Source organism: Prionailurus viverrinus, chromosome B2 (assembly GCF_022837055.1).
Source record: "Prionailurus viverrinus isolate Anna chromosome B2, UM_Priviv_1.0, whole genome shotgun sequence".
Classification (NCBI taxonomy): Eukaryota; Metazoa; Chordata; class Mammalia; order Carnivora; family Felidae; genus Prionailurus; species Prionailurus viverrinus.
In genome coordinates, this window is record NC_062565.1 from 144,732,221 (window position 1) to 144,753,836 (window position 21,616).

The 21,616-nt window shown below is 44.4% G+C and overlaps 1 protein-coding gene across 2 annotated transcripts in view; it reads right to left on the bottom strand.

The window, feature by feature from the left end:
* Positions 1-5,779: 5,779 nt before the first annotated feature.
* LOC125166130 (solute carrier family 22 member 2) overlaps positions 5,780-21,616 on the bottom strand; it is a 30,985-nt gene continuing 15,148 nt past the window's right edge. Inside the window, exons 6-11 of one of the 2 annotated variants that reach the window (XM_047859855.1) lie at positions 19,807-19,913; positions 18,016-18,230; positions 17,025-17,133; positions 16,374-16,486; positions 13,001-13,100; positions 5,780-5,846 (exon numbers count right to left, since the gene is read on the bottom strand). In XM_047859855.1, coding sequence (XP_047715811.1) covers positions 5,780-5,846; positions 13,001-13,100; positions 16,374-16,486; positions 17,025-17,133; positions 18,016-18,230; positions 19,807-19,913 — 711 coding nt within the window. Of the gene's footprint in view, positions 5,847-9,798; positions 9,911-13,000; positions 13,101-16,373; positions 16,487-17,024; positions 17,134-18,015; positions 18,231-19,806; positions 19,914-21,616 lie in introns of those variants that run through there. The other variant, XM_047859854.1, reaches the window with a different exon arrangement.

Here is a 21,616-nt window from a genome sequence, read left to right on the forward strand (position 1 = left end):
TCTGTGTTTACATTTGTGTGTCTCAAAAACAGCTAGGGGTGAAATTGTGACACATTTCTGATATTTATGGACACTTCCAAATTGCCTTCCTACAGAATATACCAATCAATACTCCTGCCAACAATGTATGTTTCTTCACACCCACATCCACACTGGATATCAACTTTATTAATTTTTATTAATTTTATTGATTTCTCAGAGTGCAGAATATTTTATTGTTACTTGCATTTCCCTGATTAACAATGAGGCTGGGGCGCCTGGGTGGCTCAGCTGGATAAGCATCCAACTCTTCATTTCAGCTCAGGTCATGATCTCATGACTCATGAGTTCAAGCCCCACATCAGGCTCTGCTCTGACAGTGCGGAGCCTGCTTGAGATATTCTCTCTCCCACTCTCTCTGTTCCTCCTCTGCTCACTCTCTCTCTCAGCAAAACAAAACAAAACAATGAGGTTGCACATTTCCTCTTCATGATTTAACCATTTTATTTAGTTATTTTTATTTTTAATATTTATTTATATATTTTTAAATTTATATCCAAGTTAGTTAGCATATAGTGCAACAATAATTTACCCAATAGCCCATCCCGCTCCCACAACCTCTCCAGTAACCCTCTGTTTGTCCTCCATATTTAAGAGTCTCTTCTGTTTTGTCCCCCTCCCTGTTTTTATATTATTTTTGCTTCCCTTCCCTTGTGTTCATCTGTTCTGTGTCTTAAAGTCCTCATATGAGTGAAGTCATATGATATTTGTCTTTCTCTGACTAATTTCACTTAGCATAATATCCTCTAGTTCCATCCATGTAGTTGCAAATGGCAAGATTTCATTCTTTTTGATTACCGAGTAATACTCCATTGTGTATGTGTGTGTATATATATATATATATATATATACCACATCTTCTTTATCCATTCATCCATCGATGGACCTTTGGGCTCTTTCCATACTTTGGCTATTGTTGATAGTTCTGCTATAAACATTGGGGTGCATGTGCCCCTTTGAAACAGCGCACCTGTATCCCGTGGATAAATACCTAGTAGTGCAATTGCTGGGTCATAGGGTAGTTCTATTTTTAGTTTTTGAGGAACCTCCATACTGTTTTCCAGAGTGGCTGCACCCGTTTGCATTCCCACCAAAAATGCAAAAGAGATCCTCTTTCTCCGCATCCTCGCCAACATCTGTTGTTGCCTGAGTTGTTAACATTAGCCATTCTGACAGGTGTCAGGTGGTATCTCATTGTGGTTTTGATTTGTATTTCCCTGATGATGAGTGATATAGAGCATTTTTTCATGTGTCAGTTGGCGATCTGGATGTCTTCTTTGGAGAAGTGTCTATTCATGGTTTTTGCCCACTTCTTCACTGGATTATTTTTTTTTGGATGTTGAGTTTGATAAGTTCTTTATACATTTTGGATACTACCCCTTTATCTGATATGTCGTTTGCAAATATCTTCTCCCATTCCATCAGTTGCCTTTTAGTTTTGCTGATTGTTTCCTTCTCTGTGCAGAAGATTTTTATTTTGATGAGGTCCCAATAGTTCACTTTTATTTTTGTTTCCTTTGCCTCAAGACATGTTGAATAAGAAGTTGCTGCGGCCAAGATCAAAGAGGTTTTTGCCTGATTTCTCCTCGAGGATTTTGATGGCTTCCTGTCTTACATCTAGGTCTTTCATCCATTTTGAGTCTATTTTTGTGTATGGTGTAAGGAAGTGGTTCAGGTTCATTCTTCTGCATGTCGCTGTCCAGTTTTCCCAGCACCATTTTCTGAAGAGACTGTTTTTATTCCATTGGATATTCTTTCCTGCTTTGTCAAAGATTCGTTGGCCATATGTTTGTCCATTTCTGGGTTCTCTATTCTGTTCTGTTGATCTGAGTGTCTGCTTTTGTGCCATAATTAACCATTTTAATGTTACTTGTGTGAATAACTATTTGTATTCTTAGACCATTATTTTTTCTCTTTTACTGTCTTTTCCATATTGGACTTTTAAAAAGTAGGCTTCACATCCAGTGTGGAGCCCAACGTGGGGCTTGAACTCACAACCCTGAGATCAAGACCTGAGTTGAGATCAAGACTCAGACGTTTAACTGACTAAGCCACTCAGGTCCCCCTCTTATCAATTATTTGCTCTTATTTTTAGTAGCTTTTTATTTCTTTTGGATATTAGCCCTTTGGAAATTTTATATACATTGCAAATATTTCCCCAGATCTGTCACTCATGTAGTGAAATTTTTTGGGTGTGTGTGTGTGTGTGTGTGTGTACACATATGCATGTGCATGTGTGTGTATGTGTATTACACAGCTAGCCTCAACTAGTTTAGTCTTGTTTTGCATAGTCACATTGATTAATCTTTCATTTTATGTCTCTTAGATTTTATTCTTGCCTAAGTAGCCCTCCTTATTTCAAATTATGGAAAAACTCCTTTATATCTTCTCTAATGTTTCTGGTCTGCAAACTACTGGAAAGAATACCAAGTTTTTCAGCTGGCACATTATATCTGGAATTTTGGATTAGAGCACCCGTCTCCACAAATTGGACCTGATCCAACACTGTTTCATCTTCTTGGGCCTAGCATCATTACAATTCATTCCTAAAAAAATCCCTAGATTTCTGCTGATATGTTACAAAATCTTGAAATTCTTTTCATGTGTAAGCTCTTTCCCAGACAAATTTCTTACTTTTCCCCTTGAGACATGCTGTAATCTCCTCTAGGCATATCTGGGTACAACACGAGGAAGTAGGGGGTGTTGTCTTAGGAGTCCTATCATCCCCTTTTAAGGTAAGATGAGGTCATGAAAAGTATTCAAGCAAGGGAAAGTATGTTGTTTTTGTTTTTGTTTTCCAAAAAGGGAGAAAGGGGATGCTTCTTTTGGCCAAAGAGGTTCAGAGGTTTTGGGGGTTACAGATATTCAGATTCATTTGAATCTATAACTATAACTATAAGTGGTTATAGTTTCCATCTTATTTCTCAGGAGTCAACTCTTTCCCACCCATTCTGTAATTTATATTTAAGAGGCATGGCTAGGCTGTGAATTCAATCTAGGATGTAACTCTTAACCCACAGGCTCAAATTTTGAGTTTGCTTGTCCGTGGTATCAGCCTTGCCTCTACAAAACTCAAGAATGTCTTTTAGGGCCATTATAAGGAGCTCCCAATTTCTCTGACAATGCCTCAACTTGATATTTGAAAGCATAAGGTTCTTATTTTCTTTTTGTAATTTCTCCAGTGGAGTCAGAATCAATCAACTCTACTCCAGAAACTCTGTGGTTATAGCTTCCACTGCAGTGATCAAATTCAACAGTCCCTTGACCTCCCAAAGTCTTGTTTTAAATAGGTACTTCATTTCAGGTAGTTGCAGCTTAAGTTTAAGGAACTGTTTTGCAACTGTCATAAGTAGATACTGTCAGTATCCCACTTTTTTCTGACAACAGTGCCATCGATGCATTTAATCCCAAACATATCATTTAACAAATTGCAGATTTTCCTATCTGGGCATCTATGTCCTGGGTGTGGTCTACTCATGGTCCCAAGTAGAATATTAATTTGTGTTTAATCAGCGAAACAGAAACCGCTGCACGTATTTCAAAGAGAAGGAATTTAATACAGGCACTCGTTTACAAAATTGTTGAACAAACGGGAGAAAGGTATCCTAGAGAGAGAAAAGGGTGTTGACGTAAGACCAGCAAACAGTGATTCCTTCTGGCTGGGGCCTGAGATCCTGTTCTTGCTGGAAGTCAGTGAGGCACTTCTGCTGCTGCTGCTGCTGCTGCCGTTAAAACTGCACCTGTGCCATCGAGAAGTGACCAGGAGCCTCATTCCTTTGGTTGAGGTCGCCAGCAGCTCTTACTGCAGCTGCCCAAGATTCCTTCATGGTACAGGGGAAAATGGCTTCTCTCTTGCTCTTATCTTCCTATCTGGCCAATGCTACCCATTGGGAGAGGCTTATAAGAAGCCAGGTGGCACAGGGCCAGGAACATGTCATGTGTTAGTGTCAACTCTTGATGTGACAGAGAAGAATTTAGAAGGACACGTGTGTGCTCTTTCTCAGGACAATACTGGGAGATGTGCTTCTTCAAAACGAGGGAGAAAACCAAGGATGAGGAAGACTTTGGATCTAGCAGACAGAGGTACACAAAACAGAGGCACTGGACATGCTCAGGAGGTGGGGAAAGGAGAGCCCAGGGCAACAGCTGTGCAGTAGGGCTCAATGGCAGCCAGGCTCACTGGACCAGGAGAACTGCAGGCTCCAGGTGGGAAGGCTCTCTGGAAAAAGGAGCTGTGTTTGAAAGCACTGAGATATTTATAGTTTTATCAAAGAGTTGGGGGGGGGGAATTAATGGTGAATATATAGAAAACAGCAACAAAAACCAAGGCTCAACAGGAACAAAATGCTGTGAAAAGAGTGGAAGAGTGATCATAGTACCCTATGTGGCTCAGCTGTTAGTAATAGTTACACAGCCCAAATTAGGCAAATGTTAACTATTTATTGAATAAAAATGTGATAACACAGAGTTTGAAGAGAAAAACTGTGTGTTGGATTGAGGACAGAGATGAAGAGAGCTAAATCTTCATATTTTATACCAGAAAGTCAATAGGTAATGTAATATTTATTTAAAAAATTTTTTTGTTTTTATTTTATTTTTGATAGAGTGAGAGAGCGAGAGAGAGCAGGGGAGGGGCAGAGAGAGAAAGGAAGACACAGAATCCGAAGCAGATTCCAGGTTCTGAGCTGTTAGCACAGAGCCCAATGCAGGACTCAAACTCATGAACCATGAGATCATGACCTGAGCAGAAGTCAGATGCTTAACTGACTGAGCCACCCAGGCACCCCAGTAATGTAATATTTAAAGTTAAAAAGGCAAGACATATCAATATAAAGCAGGTTATTTAGATATATATATATATAAATCACAAGAGAAAGAAACAGCTGAAATAGTTGAAAATTATTCTGGAGGCATTGGTAGAGGTGGAATGGGGCAAGGAACTTTTGTTTTCATTATAGGTCTTGAAGTATTTAGCTTCTAAATATTAATTTACTATATTACCGTGGTAAAATATTAATATAATTTTTTTAAACCACAAATTTAGAGAAATTTTTATCAGGGTGAGACATTACCACATCGGTTTAATAGGCCAAATTCAACACTGCTCCCTATCAAACTCTTCTCCAGATTTTTTTGTGGAAAGCACACGTTTGTATTCAACTCGTCTAAATGGAGCAGACTTACTGATTACTCATGTTGTATTTCTGATTCTTTATTTTAGTTTCCTTTAAAAATCTAACCCAGATAATAATGTATTTTAAAATTTTGTCACCCATGTCACTTGAAAGGCCAATTTAAATTTCTTGGCATACATTCTGGACAACTTGATATTACTTTACATGTATCATTTCTTTAAGAAAACAGGCTCTCTGCTCTACTTAATAGTTTCTCAGATCTTCTCTGTTCTGTTTCCCTGGCCCACGATTCTCCTATGTGTTTTGGTTTGATATCATTGTGGAGAAAAGAATAAAATACAATAAGATAAAGACAATTCCCAGCACACCAATAGCATTGTCCTAGGAATGCTGGGAATGGAGTAAGCTGGTGGGGCTTGGTAGGGTTTTGTCCCCTGGGTAGATTTTAATAAGTGGGACAACAAACTCTATTTGGCTATAGATTTAGGTTCGTAGGGTTCGAAAGGAGGTAAGGTTGAATTATATGGACGTTGTGGTGGATGGAGAAATCTCTGGTCTGGACTTGTATCATCACAGCAAGGCCATAGCAAGAGTGGTCTCTCTTCTTAGTTTAGCGGATTGTCTACTTTCTTGACTTGGAGGTAAATCATCTTTTCTTTATTTTTTCTTGGTCTGCAGTAATAAAGAAAATGGAGAGGAGATAAAGACATAATAAGGAAACTATAAACCAAAATAAAGTGGGTAGTAAATGAATGGGACAAAAAATTGATGTAAGTTTTGTCCAGGATTAGTTTTGCAGTGTGTTCTGAGTGGTGATTCCTGAAAAGAAAACTGACAGGGCTTGGTGAACAACTAATGTGGTGGGGTGGTTCCAAAAATGCTCTTCTGGGACTGGCCTATGTTCCTTATTTTAGGTGTTCACTTTTCTATGTAATGGAGGATGTGGGTGATGACTTATTTAATCTTATATTGGTAAAAAATGATTACTGCAAAATCTAGACAGCTATCATTTCTTGCAAATACAATTTTAGAAACTTTTTACCAAAGCTCATTTATTTTTCAACAGTTGCACAAGTGAAAAATCAACTAGAAATTTGTTCGAATTGCACATTTTCTCAGTCATCTTATATTCATGAATACCAGGATGTTGCTGACACTCATTGTAGAGATGCTGGTTTCTTCGTTCTGCTGCTCCCAGACATGCCCTTTGATAGTAAGGCTGAAATCTGCAGTGGGGCGACCCCTGGGTCCCCCAGCTCCTTGCGGAATTTGCCCTGCTCGGGGATGCCTAGTCTTGCCTCAGCTTCTGGGCCAGTCTGAGACAGGGAGGGTAGCAGAAGCTCACCCGAATCCCCTGGCAGTGCTGGAGTTCTCTCAGACCCCAGGCGTTGGGGCCCAAGGAAGTCAGCTGCACTCCCGGGGTCTCTGTGCCAACAACAGTAATGGCAAAAGCAGCGGCAGCAACAACAGAAACAACAGTACCATCAGGAGCGGGAACACCAGCAACAACAACAGCAACACTAGCAACAGTGGCAACAACAGCAGCGACAACAGTGACAACGGCAACAACAGGAACAACAGCAACAGCAAAAGCAACAGCAGCAACAATAGCAACAGCAGCAATAGGAACCACCACGGTAGCAGTAGTAACCACAGCAGCAATAATAGCAACAACAGCAACAACAGGAAGCACAGCAGCAACAACAGCAGCCATGACAGCAGCATCAGTAGCAGCCGTGGCAACGACAGGAACGACAGCGGCAACAATGGCAGCAATGATAGTAACAATGGCAGCAACGGCAACAGTAGGAACAACAACAATAATAAGAGCCACAGCAGCAACAATAGTAACAACAGCAACAACAGCAGCAAGAGTAACTATGGCAACAGCAGTAATAATAATAATGGCAAGAACAGCAGGAACAGCAGCAACGATAGTAACAATGGCAACAACAGGAACCACAGCAGCAACAATAGTAACAACAACAAGAACAAGAACCACAGCAGCAACAACAGTAACAGTAGTAACAATGGCAACAACAGCAGCCGTGACAGCAGCATCAGTAGTAGCAGTGGCAACAACAGGAACCACAGCAGCAATAATAGTAACAACAGCAACAACCACAGCGGCAACAATGATGGCCACAACAATAATAGGAACCACAGCAACAAAGATAGTAGCCGCAGGAACCGCTGCAGCAACAGTAATAATGGCAACAGCAGCAGCGATGATAGTAACAATGGCAACAACAGGAACCACAGCAGCAACAATATTAACAGCAATGGCAACAACAACAATCGTAGTAACAATGGCAACAACAGCAGCAGCAACAGTAGTAACAACAACAATAACAGGAACCACAGCAGCAACAACAGCAACAGTAGTAACAATGGCAACGACAGCCGTGACAGCAGCATCAGTAGTAGCAGTGGCAACGACAGGAACAAAGGCAGCAACAATATTAACAGCAACAGCAACAACAAGAGCAATAATGGTAACAACAGCAACAACAGCAGCAGCAAGAGTAACTATGGCAACAGCAGTAGTAATAATGGCAAGAACAGCAAGAACGGCAGCAACGATAGTAACAATGGCAACGACCACAGAAGCAACAATAGTAGCAACAACAACAATAGGAACCACAGTGACAACAGCAGCAACAGGAACCACAGCAGCACCAACAGCAACAGTGGTAATAATGGCAACAAGAGCAGCATTGACAGCAGCATCAATACTAACAGCCACAACAACAGGAACCATAGCAGCAACAATATTAACAACAATGGCAGCAATAACAGTAACAATGACAGCAACCGCAGCAGCAGCAGTAGTAACAACAACAATAACAGGAACCACAGCAGCAACAAGAGCAACAACAATGAAAACCACAACATCAGCAATAGTAACAACGGCAACAACAGCAGCAGCAAGAGTAACTATGGCAACAGCAGTAGTAATAATGGCAAGAACAGCAACAACAGCAGCAACGATAGTAACAACGGCGACAACCACAGCAGCAACAATAGTAGCAACAACAATAATAGGAACCACAGCAACAACAATAGTAACCGCAGGAACCACTGCAGTAGCTATAGTAACCACAGCAGCAACAGTAGCAACTGTAGCAACAATGGCAACAACAGCAGCCGTGACAGCAGCATCAGTAGTAGCAGTGGCAACAACAGGAACCACAGCAGCAATAATAGTAACAACAGCAACAACCACAGCGGCAACAATGATGGCCACAACAATAATAGGAACCACAGCAACAACGATAGTAGCCACAGGAACCGCTGCAGCAACAGTAATAATGGCAACAGCAGCAGCGATGATAGTAACAATGGCAACAACAGGAACCACAGCAGCAACAATATTAACAGCAACGGCAACAACAACAATCGTAGTAACAATGGCAACAACAGCAGCAGCAACAGTAGTAACAACAACAATAACAGGAACCACAGCAGCAACAACAGCAACAGTAGTAACAATGGCAACGACAGCCGTGACAGCAGCATCAATAATAACAGTGGCAACAACAGGAACCACAGCAGCAACAATAGTAACAATGAAAACCTCAGCATCAGCAATATAAACAACAGCAACAGCAGTAAGAGTAACCACGGCAACAGCAACAGCAACAACGGCAAGAACAGCAACAACAGCAGCAATGACAGTAACAGTGGCAACGACAGGAACCACAGCAGCAACAGCGGCAGCAACAATACTAACAACAACAATAGGAACCACAGCAGCAACAATAGTAACGAGAACAGCAACCATAGCGGCAGCAATAGTAACCACAGCAACAAGAGCCACAACAGTAACCATAGCAACAACAACAGCAACAGCAGTAACAACGGCAACAAAGACAACAACAGCAGCAGCAACAGCAGCCACAAGAGTAACCATGGCAACAACAACAGCAACAACAGTGACCACGGCAACAGCAGCAGGTACAGCAGCAGCGGCGGCGGCACAGCTATGCCGACTGACTGGTGAGGAGCCCCAGCCCGCTCTGGACCCTCACTGCATTCTTCCGCTTGTGAGCCCGGCCGTCTGGGACCTGGGTGCCAGGACTAGCCTGGCTTTGTCACTTACTGGCCTCATGGACGAATCCTTCCATCTGTCTTGCCTTCATTTTTTTCAGTTGTCCAATGGGGCTAATAATAATAATAATACCTGTTCCATAGGGTTGGTGCCAGGATTAAATGAGGCAACACACGGGAAGGGCTTGGAAAGTACCAGCTAAAGCTCTGAGTAAACGTTAGCCACTGTTACCCAATTTTACAGGAAAGGAAACAAGGGTCAGGGATGAAATAAGGTGTACGTTAGGAAATCCCTAGGGCCGTCTTTGTAACCAGGATGGGCTCAGGGCCCTCGGAAGCCCAGTGACTCGACGGGGGTGGAGGGAGTCCCGCCCTACCCTGTTTGTGTGCCTCTCCCGCAGGGTCTGGGACACCGGACCTGGGTCAGCTCTCCTGACGGAGGCAGCCTGCCTGCCCCCCAGGGCCAGCGTGGGGTGCCCCTACTCCCGGCCATCTACGCGTCCTGTGGGCTGCCCCTGCTTGTCTTTCCCCACAGGGGGGCCCTTTGCCCAGCCCTGCCTCGGCGTCCACGTCCTCACTCCCTTGTGCAGGCCTCAAGCCTCACACAGGTCTGCCTTCCTTCTTCGAAAGGTGAGCCGGAGGATGTAATACAGACAGCAGAAAAGCGCAAACCTTCGCAGATGTATTTGTGGGTCACGGGAAGAGAAGGCGCGTAAAGCCACAGCAGGAATGATCTCCACGATCCCCCTTTAGCCTGACGAACCAGCCTGACGAAAACGAAAGCCTCCTGCGAGGGGATGTGGATGTGTACGTCCCTGGGCTGAACTTCCCTGTCTCAACACCGTTCCGAATAGATTTTAAAATTTGATCCCCAGTCAGTGATCTAGGTACATATTTACCTATTTTATAGAAGAGCCATGAAAACTTCTGTGAACAATATCGGTGGTTATTGGGCATCCACAAAGGGCCCGCCTCCTTACATGCATGTATCTCGTCACAAAAATCCAATGAGTAGAAACTGCTGTCCCCATTTACAGATGAAGACACTGAGGCTTAGAAGAGTTAAGGCCACACGATAGGAAATGTCAAGACCTCGCCTATCAGACTCCACAGCCCCTGTCCTCCCCCACCACATATCCTTCCCACCTCTGGAGCTGGCTGGGAGAGCCTGGAGAAACCACAGTCAGAGATGCTCTAGAAGGAACTCAGCATGGGTCCCACAGCTATTTGGCGGGGAACCCGCTCTGTGTGTGTGCCAGGCACCGTGCTAAGCTCTAGGGCTGTGGCAGTCAATGGGGCACAATCTGTCTTCAAGACGACAGACGTCTTCAAGGGGACAATCGTGTGCATGGGAAGCTTCCCTGAGACGGGGGTACAGAGGGGACAGTTGGTCTAGATCAGGGACCTCGACTCAAATGTCTGCAGGTACCGGGCAGAAGATACACATGTAGCGGGCACAAGACAGTCGGGCCTGGTGGCACCGCGGCCTACACCAGCGGGCGTGCCCTTCAAAATGCGGAGCTGCCTCTCAGCTCCGACGAATCATCGACAAGAGGAAACGCCTGCTCCGTGTTACCAAATCCTCTGAATTTGTTTGCTTTAACAGATCCTGGGAATCCACTTTATGTGGACTTTCCCACTTAAAAAATACCCACGTGGGCCAAGCAAAGCGCTCGAGACCCTAGTGTCCTGTTGGCAGCCAGTGTGTGACCTCTGCTGAATTCAAGGGCCTCTTCTAATGCTGGCCTTCAAGCTCGGGGGAAAGCCTCCGACCACGGTGATTTCTTCTGCAGCAACATCTGCATAAGTACTGAACGTGTTAAAAGGGAACATCGTGGAGAATGGGTAAAATTCTGTTCAGTCCTCGGCATCAGCGGGCCAAAACTGTACTACAAATAAAATGCGTAAGAACATCTAAGCACACTGCACAAACAAACCTGTGGGGAGTGTGTCCTATGTTTATCTTTATTAGATTTTCTTGTTTTTTTTTTTAAGTTTATTTATTTTTCTTGAGAGAGATAGAGAGCGAGTAGGGGAGGGGCAGAGAGAGAGAGAGGGAGGCAGAAGCCCAAGCAGGCTCCGTGCTGTCGGCACAGAACCCGATGTGGGGCTTGAACTCACGAACCGTGAGATCGTGACCTGAGCCAAAATCAAGAGTCAGATGCTTAACCAACGGAGCCACCCAGGCACCTGTCTTTATTAGATTTTCTTAAGTTTACTTTTTGAGTAGGTTCATATGGTTCAAAATTCAGAATGTACAAAAAGGTATGCGTTGAAAATCCCTCCCGGGGCTCCTGGGTGGCTCAGTTGGTTAAGTGCTCAATTCTTGATTTCAGCTCAGGTCATCATCTCGTGGTTCGTGAGTTCGAGCCCCGTGTCAGGCTGTGTTGACCGTGTGGAGCCTGCTTGGGATTCTCTCTCTCCCCTCTCTGTTCCTACCCTCTGCTCTCTCTCTCTCTCTCTCTCTCTCTCTCAGAATGGGTACATAAAAACTTAAAAAAAAAAAAGAAAATCTCTCCCACCTATGTTCTCCACCCACCAATTCCACAGATGGCCAATGTTACAGCTTTTCCATCTTCTTTCAGAGATACAGTAAATACACATATATATGTATATGTATATAGATATTTAACACGGGTATGTATTTATTCATTCTTTTTTTAAAATGTGTATTTATTTTTGAAAGAGAGAGAGAGAGAGACAGAGCATGAGAGGGGGAGAGGCAGAGAGAGAGGGAGACACAGAATCCGAAGCAGGCTCCAGGCTCCGAGGTGTCAGCACAGAGCCTGACGTGGGGCTTGAACTCACGAGCTGTGAGTTCATGACCTGAGCCGAAGTCAGACACCTTAACGACTGAGCCATCCAGGTGCCCCTGCCTCGTTCTTTTTAATGGCTGCAGAGTATTTTATCGAATGACCTACCATAATTTATATAATCAGTGGGCATTTAGGCTGTTTCCAAAATTTTCTTACATAAAACACGGTCTTAAATAGTAATCCTGTGCCCCCCTAATCTTGTACATATATGCTCCTGGAAGGGTGGAAATTTCCGGGTAAAAAGAAATGCACATTTTTGATACTATTGCCATCACAGAGAGTTCAGGTTTCTACTCCCACTGACAACACAGGGCGCCGTTTCCCCACGGTCCTTCCCAACATGATAGTTAATGAGCAGTTTAATCTTCGACAACCTCAGCTGTGAGTCGTGTGGGGTTCCTTTATACCTGTCTTACTATGGGAGATCTGAGCATATTTTCATACCTTTAAGAGCTGTTTTTCTTTTCTTTTCCCTGAACTACCTATTCAAGTCCTTAGCCCATTTTTTCCTTTTGGGTGGTTCCTCTAATGGATTTGTCAGAGCCCTTTATATAGTGGGAAAACCAGCCCCTTGTCGAGGAGTAAATATTTTCTCCACATTTGTTATTATTATTTTTTAGACGATGTTGGTTTTTCAATGCAGAATTCTTCATTCAGAAAGGCACACTTACTGATCTTCTTTTCAAAGGGATCTGGATTTTTTGCCCTACTTACAGAGACCTTCCCCATTCTGAAAGTATCAGGGTATCTCCTGGTGTGTGTTCATTATTGTACTGTTTCTTTGTGTTTTGTTTTGTTTTGCTTTGCTTTGTTTTGTTTTTACTCTTCAGTCTTTGATTTCGTGTGACTCGATCTCAATGTACGGCATGAGCTACAAATTCAACCTCCTCTTTTTTTTCCACCTGGCCTCAGAACTGGCCCAGACACGTACGCACAGAGGAATTTCAGCTCTTTCCTTACCTCTGCATGTTCTCGGCTTCATCTATAGTCTCAGGCAAAGCCTTCCCTTTGGTCTCCGGAAGCAGCAACACCAGTACCCCAGCAACCAAGCCAATCACAGCTGAAGGTCAAACAGATGCAAATCACATTAAGAACTAAAATGCGCAGGTTGGTTGTTTTTGCTGTTGGCCCGGAGCCTGACGTGGGGCTTGATCCCACGAACCGTGAGATCATGACCTGAGCTGAAATCAAGAGTCAGATGTTCAACCAACTAAACTCCTCAGGGGCCCCAAACATTCAAGTTTTATAATTAGAACTCCACTAATTTCTTCAAAAAAACGTTTGTGTGTGATTTTCTATAGTTACGGGTTTCTTTGCTCTCTCTGACTGTCCTATAAATATTTTGCTGATTCCAAACTCTGTTGGATTGCAATTCCTTATAGGGAGATGAAATACTTAACATTTTGAGTCAAGGTTATTCTAGGCTAGAGAACATTGCCACGATATTAAGATACAGAGTTAGAAAATAACTCTGAAAAAAAAATCAACTCCGAGGAAAGGAAGAACATAACCCTGCCAACATAAAGCACTTAGCAATGAAAATGAGTCAAAAACTTGGACCACTGTGAGCAAACAGAGGTAATGAACCATGTATTACTGCATCGCAGTATGAAAAAGTATAGCCAGGCCTATGCTTTTAGTTTTAATTCGGGGGTTGATAGAGTCTTTTTCTTGTTCCTTTTTCCCTTGTCTCCAGCTCTAATTTTTTGCACACGCTAGGGGGTAATCGTAAACATTAGGGTGTTTATGCTTCCTTAAATCCCCGCTAACATTTTGGGATTCTAAGGTCACATTTTATGCTTTGCTATGGTAGAATACAGGAAGTAGGTGGGGGTTCTTCGCTGGTTTGGAGTTTCAAAAGAAGGGCACACTGGACTCCGTTTTGACATCTTTGCAAAATGGCAGGAGTAGAGGCCACCACAGTTCAGGACGCCGGCTGAAGCTCCGGGTCCCTGGGCTCCACTTCGGAGCCTCCACTCACTGGTCTCAGAGCCCTGGGAAATTCTGTTCTAAACCTCAGCCATGAAGTGGGGTGACATCTCCACATCACATGCTTGTTGTGTGACTCAAGTGGCTTCCTGCCTGTTAAGTGGCCGTGCCCGCCACAGTGCATGAACGAGGTAGCTCTCCCCTCAGAGTCTCACCAAACCACCAACGATTCACTTGGTTGTAACTCGTGCAAACAATAAACATATTCTGTGGGCTTTGATCCTCTGAAGTAAGTGAATTATGTAGAGAATATAATAGATGGCTCAAATTGTCATCCCTTTAGCATTTTATATTTGCAAAGATAGGCTTAATGAACCAGATTGTTGCTTTTTAAAAAAAAATTTTTTTTAATTTATTTTTGAGAGGGGGGAATGAGAGAGAGAGGGAGTGAGAGAAAATCTCAAGCAGGCTCTAAACTGCCAGCACAGAGCCCGGTGTGGGGATCGAACTCACAAACCATGAGCTCATGACCTGAGCTGAAATCAAGAGTTGTGTGCTTAACCGACTGAGCCACCCAGGCGCCCTGAACCGAGTTATTTCTTAAATCAGTTTTTTTTCAGTCCTCTTCCAATTGGGGTTTTCTCAGCATTGGATGTGTTGATTTTCAGGCTTCTGGAGAACCGCTTCCGGCGATTTCAAGACCACAGTTGGCACACCATTAATGTGGGCAAAAGAAACGCAAAGGAATAAAAATGTCAAAGTGTTAGTTTCGCTTCCCAATAAAAATGGGAGTTGTCTTCGAATTTATTTGAAACGGTGAAATGCAGCTAAGATCCTTTCTCTTTTCAAGGGGAAGGTGAATCCTGAGGGAGGGTTAACAGAGGCTCCTCTAGGTCTGGACCTTACGTTGCTCTGGTAAATGAAGTCTCTGTTCTTGACCCACAAATGTCTCACTGATCCATGATCACTCACTGCCCAACTAAGGGAGGGGCCGAGATTGAGGCGGTTCCACCTTCCTCCCTGGAAGGAAGGAGTCCACAGGGGCTTGTGGGACTCCTCCAAGTTGGAAAGTAGGCTCCGTGCGGATCCCTCAACTGGTGTGGGGAGAGGAAGGCGCCTGGGGCATGTAGGCCCCATAGGTAAGTGGTACCAGCCACTCTGTGGCCAAATCATGCTTATCTCAGGGTAAAGAGCTCGTGTTCTCGCAACTTTGGCCATCTTGCTGTTATTACGTTGCAACATAGAAGACTTCTTTGGGTCTATTCCGAGGGGGAGTTCTATTGGCGGCGTGGAGCATTTGCTGGCAGATGCACAGCAGTGGAAAACCCCCCCTCCCCTTCCCGAATCCCTTGAGAAGAGGAAGGAGCGGACATGTTTGTGTGCAACAATGCGCAGCATTAGGGGAAAAGCCATTTGGGTGTTCGTCCAATGTGCAGAGGGTCTTGTCCTCCCTCCCTCCAGTTAAGTGAGTGTTGGAGGCCCATGGGGGAAAATGTTACGTTTTTTGTCCGATTAAAAGTGGTTCCCAATGGATCTAAAAGAAGGTGAAAATGAGTGCCTTGAGGCCTCCTGGCTAACGTGAGAAGGTGAATGCTGTGTGCGTGAATCTGGACACCTCTCTGCGTGGTGCCCAGGACAGGGTCGGTCTCACAGTCCCCAGCTGCGGGGAAGGGCAATGGCCATGAGTGAACGGAAGTGCCCAGGATTCCCAGAGCCCTTTGATAGCCTGCAGACCTTCAACACCGGCCTCTGTGTGCGAATTGCTGATAATTAGATTTGTCTCTGTCACTTTCCTGGCTGTAGGCTGGTCGGGGAGGGGAGGGCTCAGCACTGGTGCATTCCTTCAGTGTTGGAAGGAAGCACTGAGCCAATCCTCCTTAACTCTAACTGCCCAAGGAATCCGAGGAAGGGGTGCCCGACACCAGCACACGTGTACTGTTAAGCCAACGCATTTCCTTAATGGTGGTCTTTGTTTCCCCTGGATTTTGAAAACGCTCTTTGTAAAACCATAACTGCCTTTCTTTGAAGTAATGTAGCGAAGAGTTGTGTATCTTCTCACGTCTGGCCATAGAGGAGGCAGAGTGAGCTCTTTGACAAAGAGACCCAAGGAGGGGTGGAAATCGGTGAGGAGAGTTAGGGGTTTTCTTCAGGCAAATGTCTTTCCATCTTACTCCCTCTTGAACTTTGTACCACAAAGGCCGTGAGTCCTAGTGGGCTCCCATGCCTGGGTCTTAGTAGCTACTAATAGTATTACCAATACTAGTCTTACTAACGTTAAGAGTAGTTCTAATTACTAGCTGTATTTAGTAGTTGCTGGAAGGCATGATACCTATTTTGAGATAGAAAAATGGCGGATGCTAGGAAAATAGGGTTTCATTCAAAGACATGTCTGAGGATCTCTTACCGAAAACCAGCAGTGGGAGCTCATGCCAGACGTTGGTGAGCCGGTAGACCAGGAACGGTGTGATAATGCCACCGATGTCGCACATGGAGGAGCAGACAAGGACACCGAGATTCCTGAAATGCAGGAAATGGATTGAACTTTTAGCTTCTCGCCGGATGGTAGTTATCCCCCACCGCCTCCACATAAATACTTCCCTACATCACTAAAATGTCTGTGAACTGGAAAAAAACCAAAAGGTTCACATTATTTTCAACACACACAAATGGTGTGATACACAGTTCCATCCCTATTCTGTTGTGCTTATTTCATGTTAGCTTTTTTGAAGATTTTTAATGGGGGGGGGGGGTGATTTTACTCTTATCACCTGTCTTCTCTACGCTGTTCTGTGGTCCTGTGTGTGCTGTTTCTGACCACGCTCTCCCAGGGCCATTTGGTCATTGCTCTCTTGCAGTCAATACGCTATATTTCACCCTAGCCGTAAGTGTGAGATGTGGCCTCGTTACTGCCTTCACATGTTCTAATCTTCTCTTACCCGTGTTTTGGAAAGGAAGGCGTCCTCTGAAAAGGTGTCCTCCACTGGCACTTGTGGTAGTTCTAGCCAACAACCAAATGTCCCGACCACCCTCTTCACGTTGAGGAAAGCGTGCTAACCTGATGAATGTGGGGTACAGTTCCGCGTTGACCAGGCAAACCATTTCGTAAGCCATCGTAATCCCCATCCTACCCAAGCACGCGACTGTAACTCTTAGCCACTGCAGATCTGAGGGGAGAACACACACCAGTTACACACACAGCACTGGGTAATGGTCTCCAAACCCTGGTCTGCAAACAGTGCTCCAGAGACATGCAAAGGGAAAGTCCACATTCCAGAATGGATTGAGAATGCAAAATGCTTCTTCTATAGACTCCAAGTCTTGAGCAAGATTCCCCACATCTGTTAGTTTTAACTTGGACACAGTTCTAACAGTCTCTTTAGACCCCAGTCATTAATGATGACAGAATTATACCAGTTTTCAAAGCTGGGCCAACTCTAGTCTATAGAGGTCGCCCACAAGGAACAGTAAAATACGGAAATATTTTAAGTAATTCCTAATAACTGAAGGATGCAAACAAAGCTCCTAGTTGCTAAGAGGATTCTATCGTATAGGTTCTTACTCTCCTTCGTTGAGAACGCATTTTAAAAAGAAGGAAAGGAACTGAATAAGTGTTCATTTGTTGCATTTACCTAAACTTCCTTATTTGTTCTGCAGAATGATGCAGGGAGGCCAAGGGAGTTGTCTGGATAGTGTCTGGGAAACACTAAAATAAGACTTTAACCCTGGGCCTGCTCTACCCCTGCAAAGCCCATGCTTTCTTTTCTGGGCCAGGCCAATGGTCTGTAGCATGAGTCCCCTTAGCCTTTCTTGTTCTAGTACATTAGAGAACAATCAAGTGTGATTGTATTATGTCAGGCAACCTTTGGGTACAATTGTTCTTAAAGACAGGGTGGCTATATGGTTTGCTCAGGGAGGTCCCAGATACTGTGTTCACTCTTTCCAAATTGATTTGGATGACAAATTACATAGTCCTACTCTCAGAGGCCTATGACCTCCCTCTTCTCAGGGCCTTAGAAGACAAGACCCCAGCTTGGCCTGACACTTACCATCAGGGATAAAAACCGAGGCTAGGCAGGCTACCCCTGCCACCATATTTGATGCAGCCCATGGATAGCGGCGACCTAAACGGTCAATGGTGAGGATGATGAGGAGGGCAGCTGGAAACTCCACCAGGGCAGAGTAGAAGAAATCCAAGTAGAAATTGCTCCCTGCAAGGCCCATGTGCATGATGAGGCCCTGGTAGAGAACAGAGCTCGTGAACCTGAGCAGAGAGGAGAGCTCAGGTCAAGCCAAGCACCAAAAGCAAATCATCGAGAAGGAGCAGCTTCTGGAAATGAGAGTGGATTGTGGGTCACCTTTCTTGGTCATCTTAGTGCTATTCCCTCTCTTCCACTGCTTTTGCATCATCTGACCCACTGTGGTGGCTGGTTGTGAGCCCAGAACCAGGAAAGCAGAAGAAATTAAGATAACATTCCCTGGCCAAACTGAAAGGCAAGAAGAAATTTCTTTCTAGAGTGATTTATTTGGTAAAACTGTATCCGTTTATTAGTGGCTGTTAATTATTATCTCTTTGTGGTTTTCTGATGGAATCGGGATCAAAAGGCTTGGCTACTTAATTCAAATTTTAGGAGACCAGAGACCCAAATGGGTACCAAATTCCCAAATGGGTACGGCCTCACTTCTTGAGGATTTCTCTTCTGACACCATCCAGATAGCATTGTGACGATGTTTTTTTTTGCTTTGTTTTGTCGACTGAAAGTGTTTGTTATCTGTAATGGAAACTAGAAGACCCCTGGCAAGAGCCACAATTATTCGGAAAAGGAAAGAAGGCTAACGAAGCCACATTTCACTGCTTCGTGTTACGCGCAGTACTGCAAAGGGTGGCAGATTAATTCCTGGTGAGCCTTGCTTCTGCCAGTGGTTACAAATCTCCTTTTGGCCGGTGTCAGTCCAATGCACACTGAAAGGAAAGTTCACTGGACCAAGGAAGGCTTGGTGCAGGGTGAGGGCTCAGAGCTCCAAGAGAAGCCTGCAGACAGTGAAAACAATCACGCTTCAGCCACGGATTGTGGAGTTAGTGGATTACTCTTTGTGGCTTGTTCTCATTCGTAAGTTTATTTTTTTCTCCAATAGACAAGAAAAGGAAAAGACCCTTCCCTTGCTAGCCCTGTACAATAAGGAGAGATCTACACTCATCATAAATATAGAACCAGGAGTTGTCCATTTTGGCTAAATACCGGAATCATCTGGAGAATGTTAAAATATCGGTGCCTTGGACCTTCCCTCAACCAGTTAAATCAGTATTTTCAGGGGGGCAGTGTGGGGAGTCTCGGCTTGGTATTTTATAACCTCCTTTGGCAATGCCAAAGTCGAGAATGTGCTTATCTATGCTTTGGGACTGTAAGCCGATTTCAACATCTGCCCCCCCCCCCCCAAAATGATATCAGGAAAACCTGCAATAAATGAGTCCCCTCACCATCCACGGTCAATACCGATACTGGAACTAGGCTATGGAACGGTGCTCTTGGTCCCTCCCTTAATGTGGATGATGGGGATTTAAAAAAAATGTGGAGAGGGGCGCCTGGGTGGCGCAGTCGGTTAAGCGTCCGACTTCGGCTCAGGTCACGATCTCATGGTCCGTGAGTTCGAGCCCCGCGTCAGGCTCTGGGCTGATGGCTCGGAGCCTGGAGCCTGTTTCCGATTCTGTGTCTCCCTCTCTTTCTGCCCCTCCCCCATTCATGCTCTGTCTCTCTCTGTCCCAAAAGTAAATAAAAACGTTGAAAAAAAAAATTTAAAAAAAAATGTGGAGAGGTTTTGAAGTGAAAAACATTCCTTACCAGTTGTACATCAGGATCAAAGTGTGTTTCCTGATCTGAGGGGTTCTGACCAAATCAAGAAATGAAGGATTCAGCTTCTCGTCAGCTTCCTCATCAGGTCTGAGGCTCTAGGAATAGAAATCGTAGGAACAGCTTTGTGTGGTTTAAGACAGTGTCCCTGTATGTATGGAAACTGATTTGACAATAAATCTCATATGTCAAAAAAAAAAAAAAAAAAAAAAAGCCAGGGGAACAAAGGCATTGTCAGACCTGCAAGTCAAAAAAAAAAAAAAAAAAAAAAAAAAAAAAAAAAAAGACAGTGTCCCTGTGTAGTACAGGGAATCACAACAGTAGGTGACACTTGCTGGGGGCTCATAGTGAGCCTTTCATATGTACTAGCTCGGCTAATCTGGACTATCCTGGAAGTTAGTGTCCACCTTTTTTCACCCCTTTCACAGAAGAGGAAGCTGGGATTTGGGGGAGTTGGGTAACTCATGTGCCCCTGTCAAGGGGCCCTTGGAGGTAAAGCACAGGGGGGCAGGAGGAGGCCTGGCTCAGCGGCCCTGTGGGCTGAGGGCACGGGGCACCCTCTCTGCAGGACCGGCTGGGACCCCGCAGTCAGGAAGCTCTGCTCTGGGACCCTTGCACTGGGAGCAGCTCTTTATCGCCTAGAGCTTGTTAGAATGAAAGACCTGGGCCCCCATCCAGACAGACTGAATCGGAATCTGCATTTCCACAGGGTCCCAGGTGCACCCTGTGCACAAGTATTAACGCTCCAGAAGCTCTGCTCTAGAAGAAAATAGTAGGTGGTGGAGTTGAGACCCAATCTCCAGGGCTCAGGAAGCAGAATGTTCTCAAAAACCACTCCTTCCGGAAGCAACACTGGACGGCTGCTAAAAGCCCGAGGACAAGAGGAAGAACTTCCAGCGGACTTACTGCTCTTTCCATTCTTTCTGAACTTTGGCCAGAGTGACTCATGTGCTTTAATCCCTGACCAATTTCTGAAATGGCCTAAAACTTAATCAGTGCTTGGCTGGTCATCAGTAGAAAAGACTGTCTACCCAACCACCAGAAACCAGAGAAGAAGTGAAAAAAAAAAGGGCTCTCAGGGGCGCCCAGGTGACTCAATCAGTTAAGCGTCTGACTCTTGATTTTGGCTGAGGTCACGGTCTCATGGTTCATGAGTTTGAGCCCCATGACAGGTTCTGTGAGACAGCACGGAACCTGCTTGTGATTCTCTCTCTCCCTCTCTCTCTGCCCTTCCCTCACACACTCTCAAAATAATACATAAAGAAACTTAAAAAAAAAAAAAAGCCTCTGAGTCCCCAAATGCTCAAGTCTAAAGTCATATAAATCGCAAATGCTTACAGGGAACCTATCTTAGATCCTCACACAGAGATGAATTACTCTTATTTTGACAGAGTTTTCCAATCAGCTTGATTTTCTCTGTTCTGTCCCACCAGGTAGAAAGGCTTAAGTTAAAGGTGATGAGGTCTCCTAGAGGCAAAACACGAAATGCAGAGAAAATGCGCACCCCAGCCACTTGTTTTGTTTTGTTTTGTTTTTTTCCACAAGGCAGGAGAGAGCTCACGATGTTTTGGGACATTTTCTATCCAAAATGTTTAAAATTCTAAGAAATTATTTGTGTTTGAAGACTCTTGCCTCTGTGAGCCCCTCCCCCCTCCCCGATCTGGTAAGGAAGACATTGGGTAGTTGGGTACAAGTGGCCCACACAGCCTTGGGTGGCACATGATAGAAACTCCTCATTTGCCTTTCAGTGATTTTCAGTTTCCTTTTCCTTTTATGCTTTGGATCTATTTAGAATCCAATA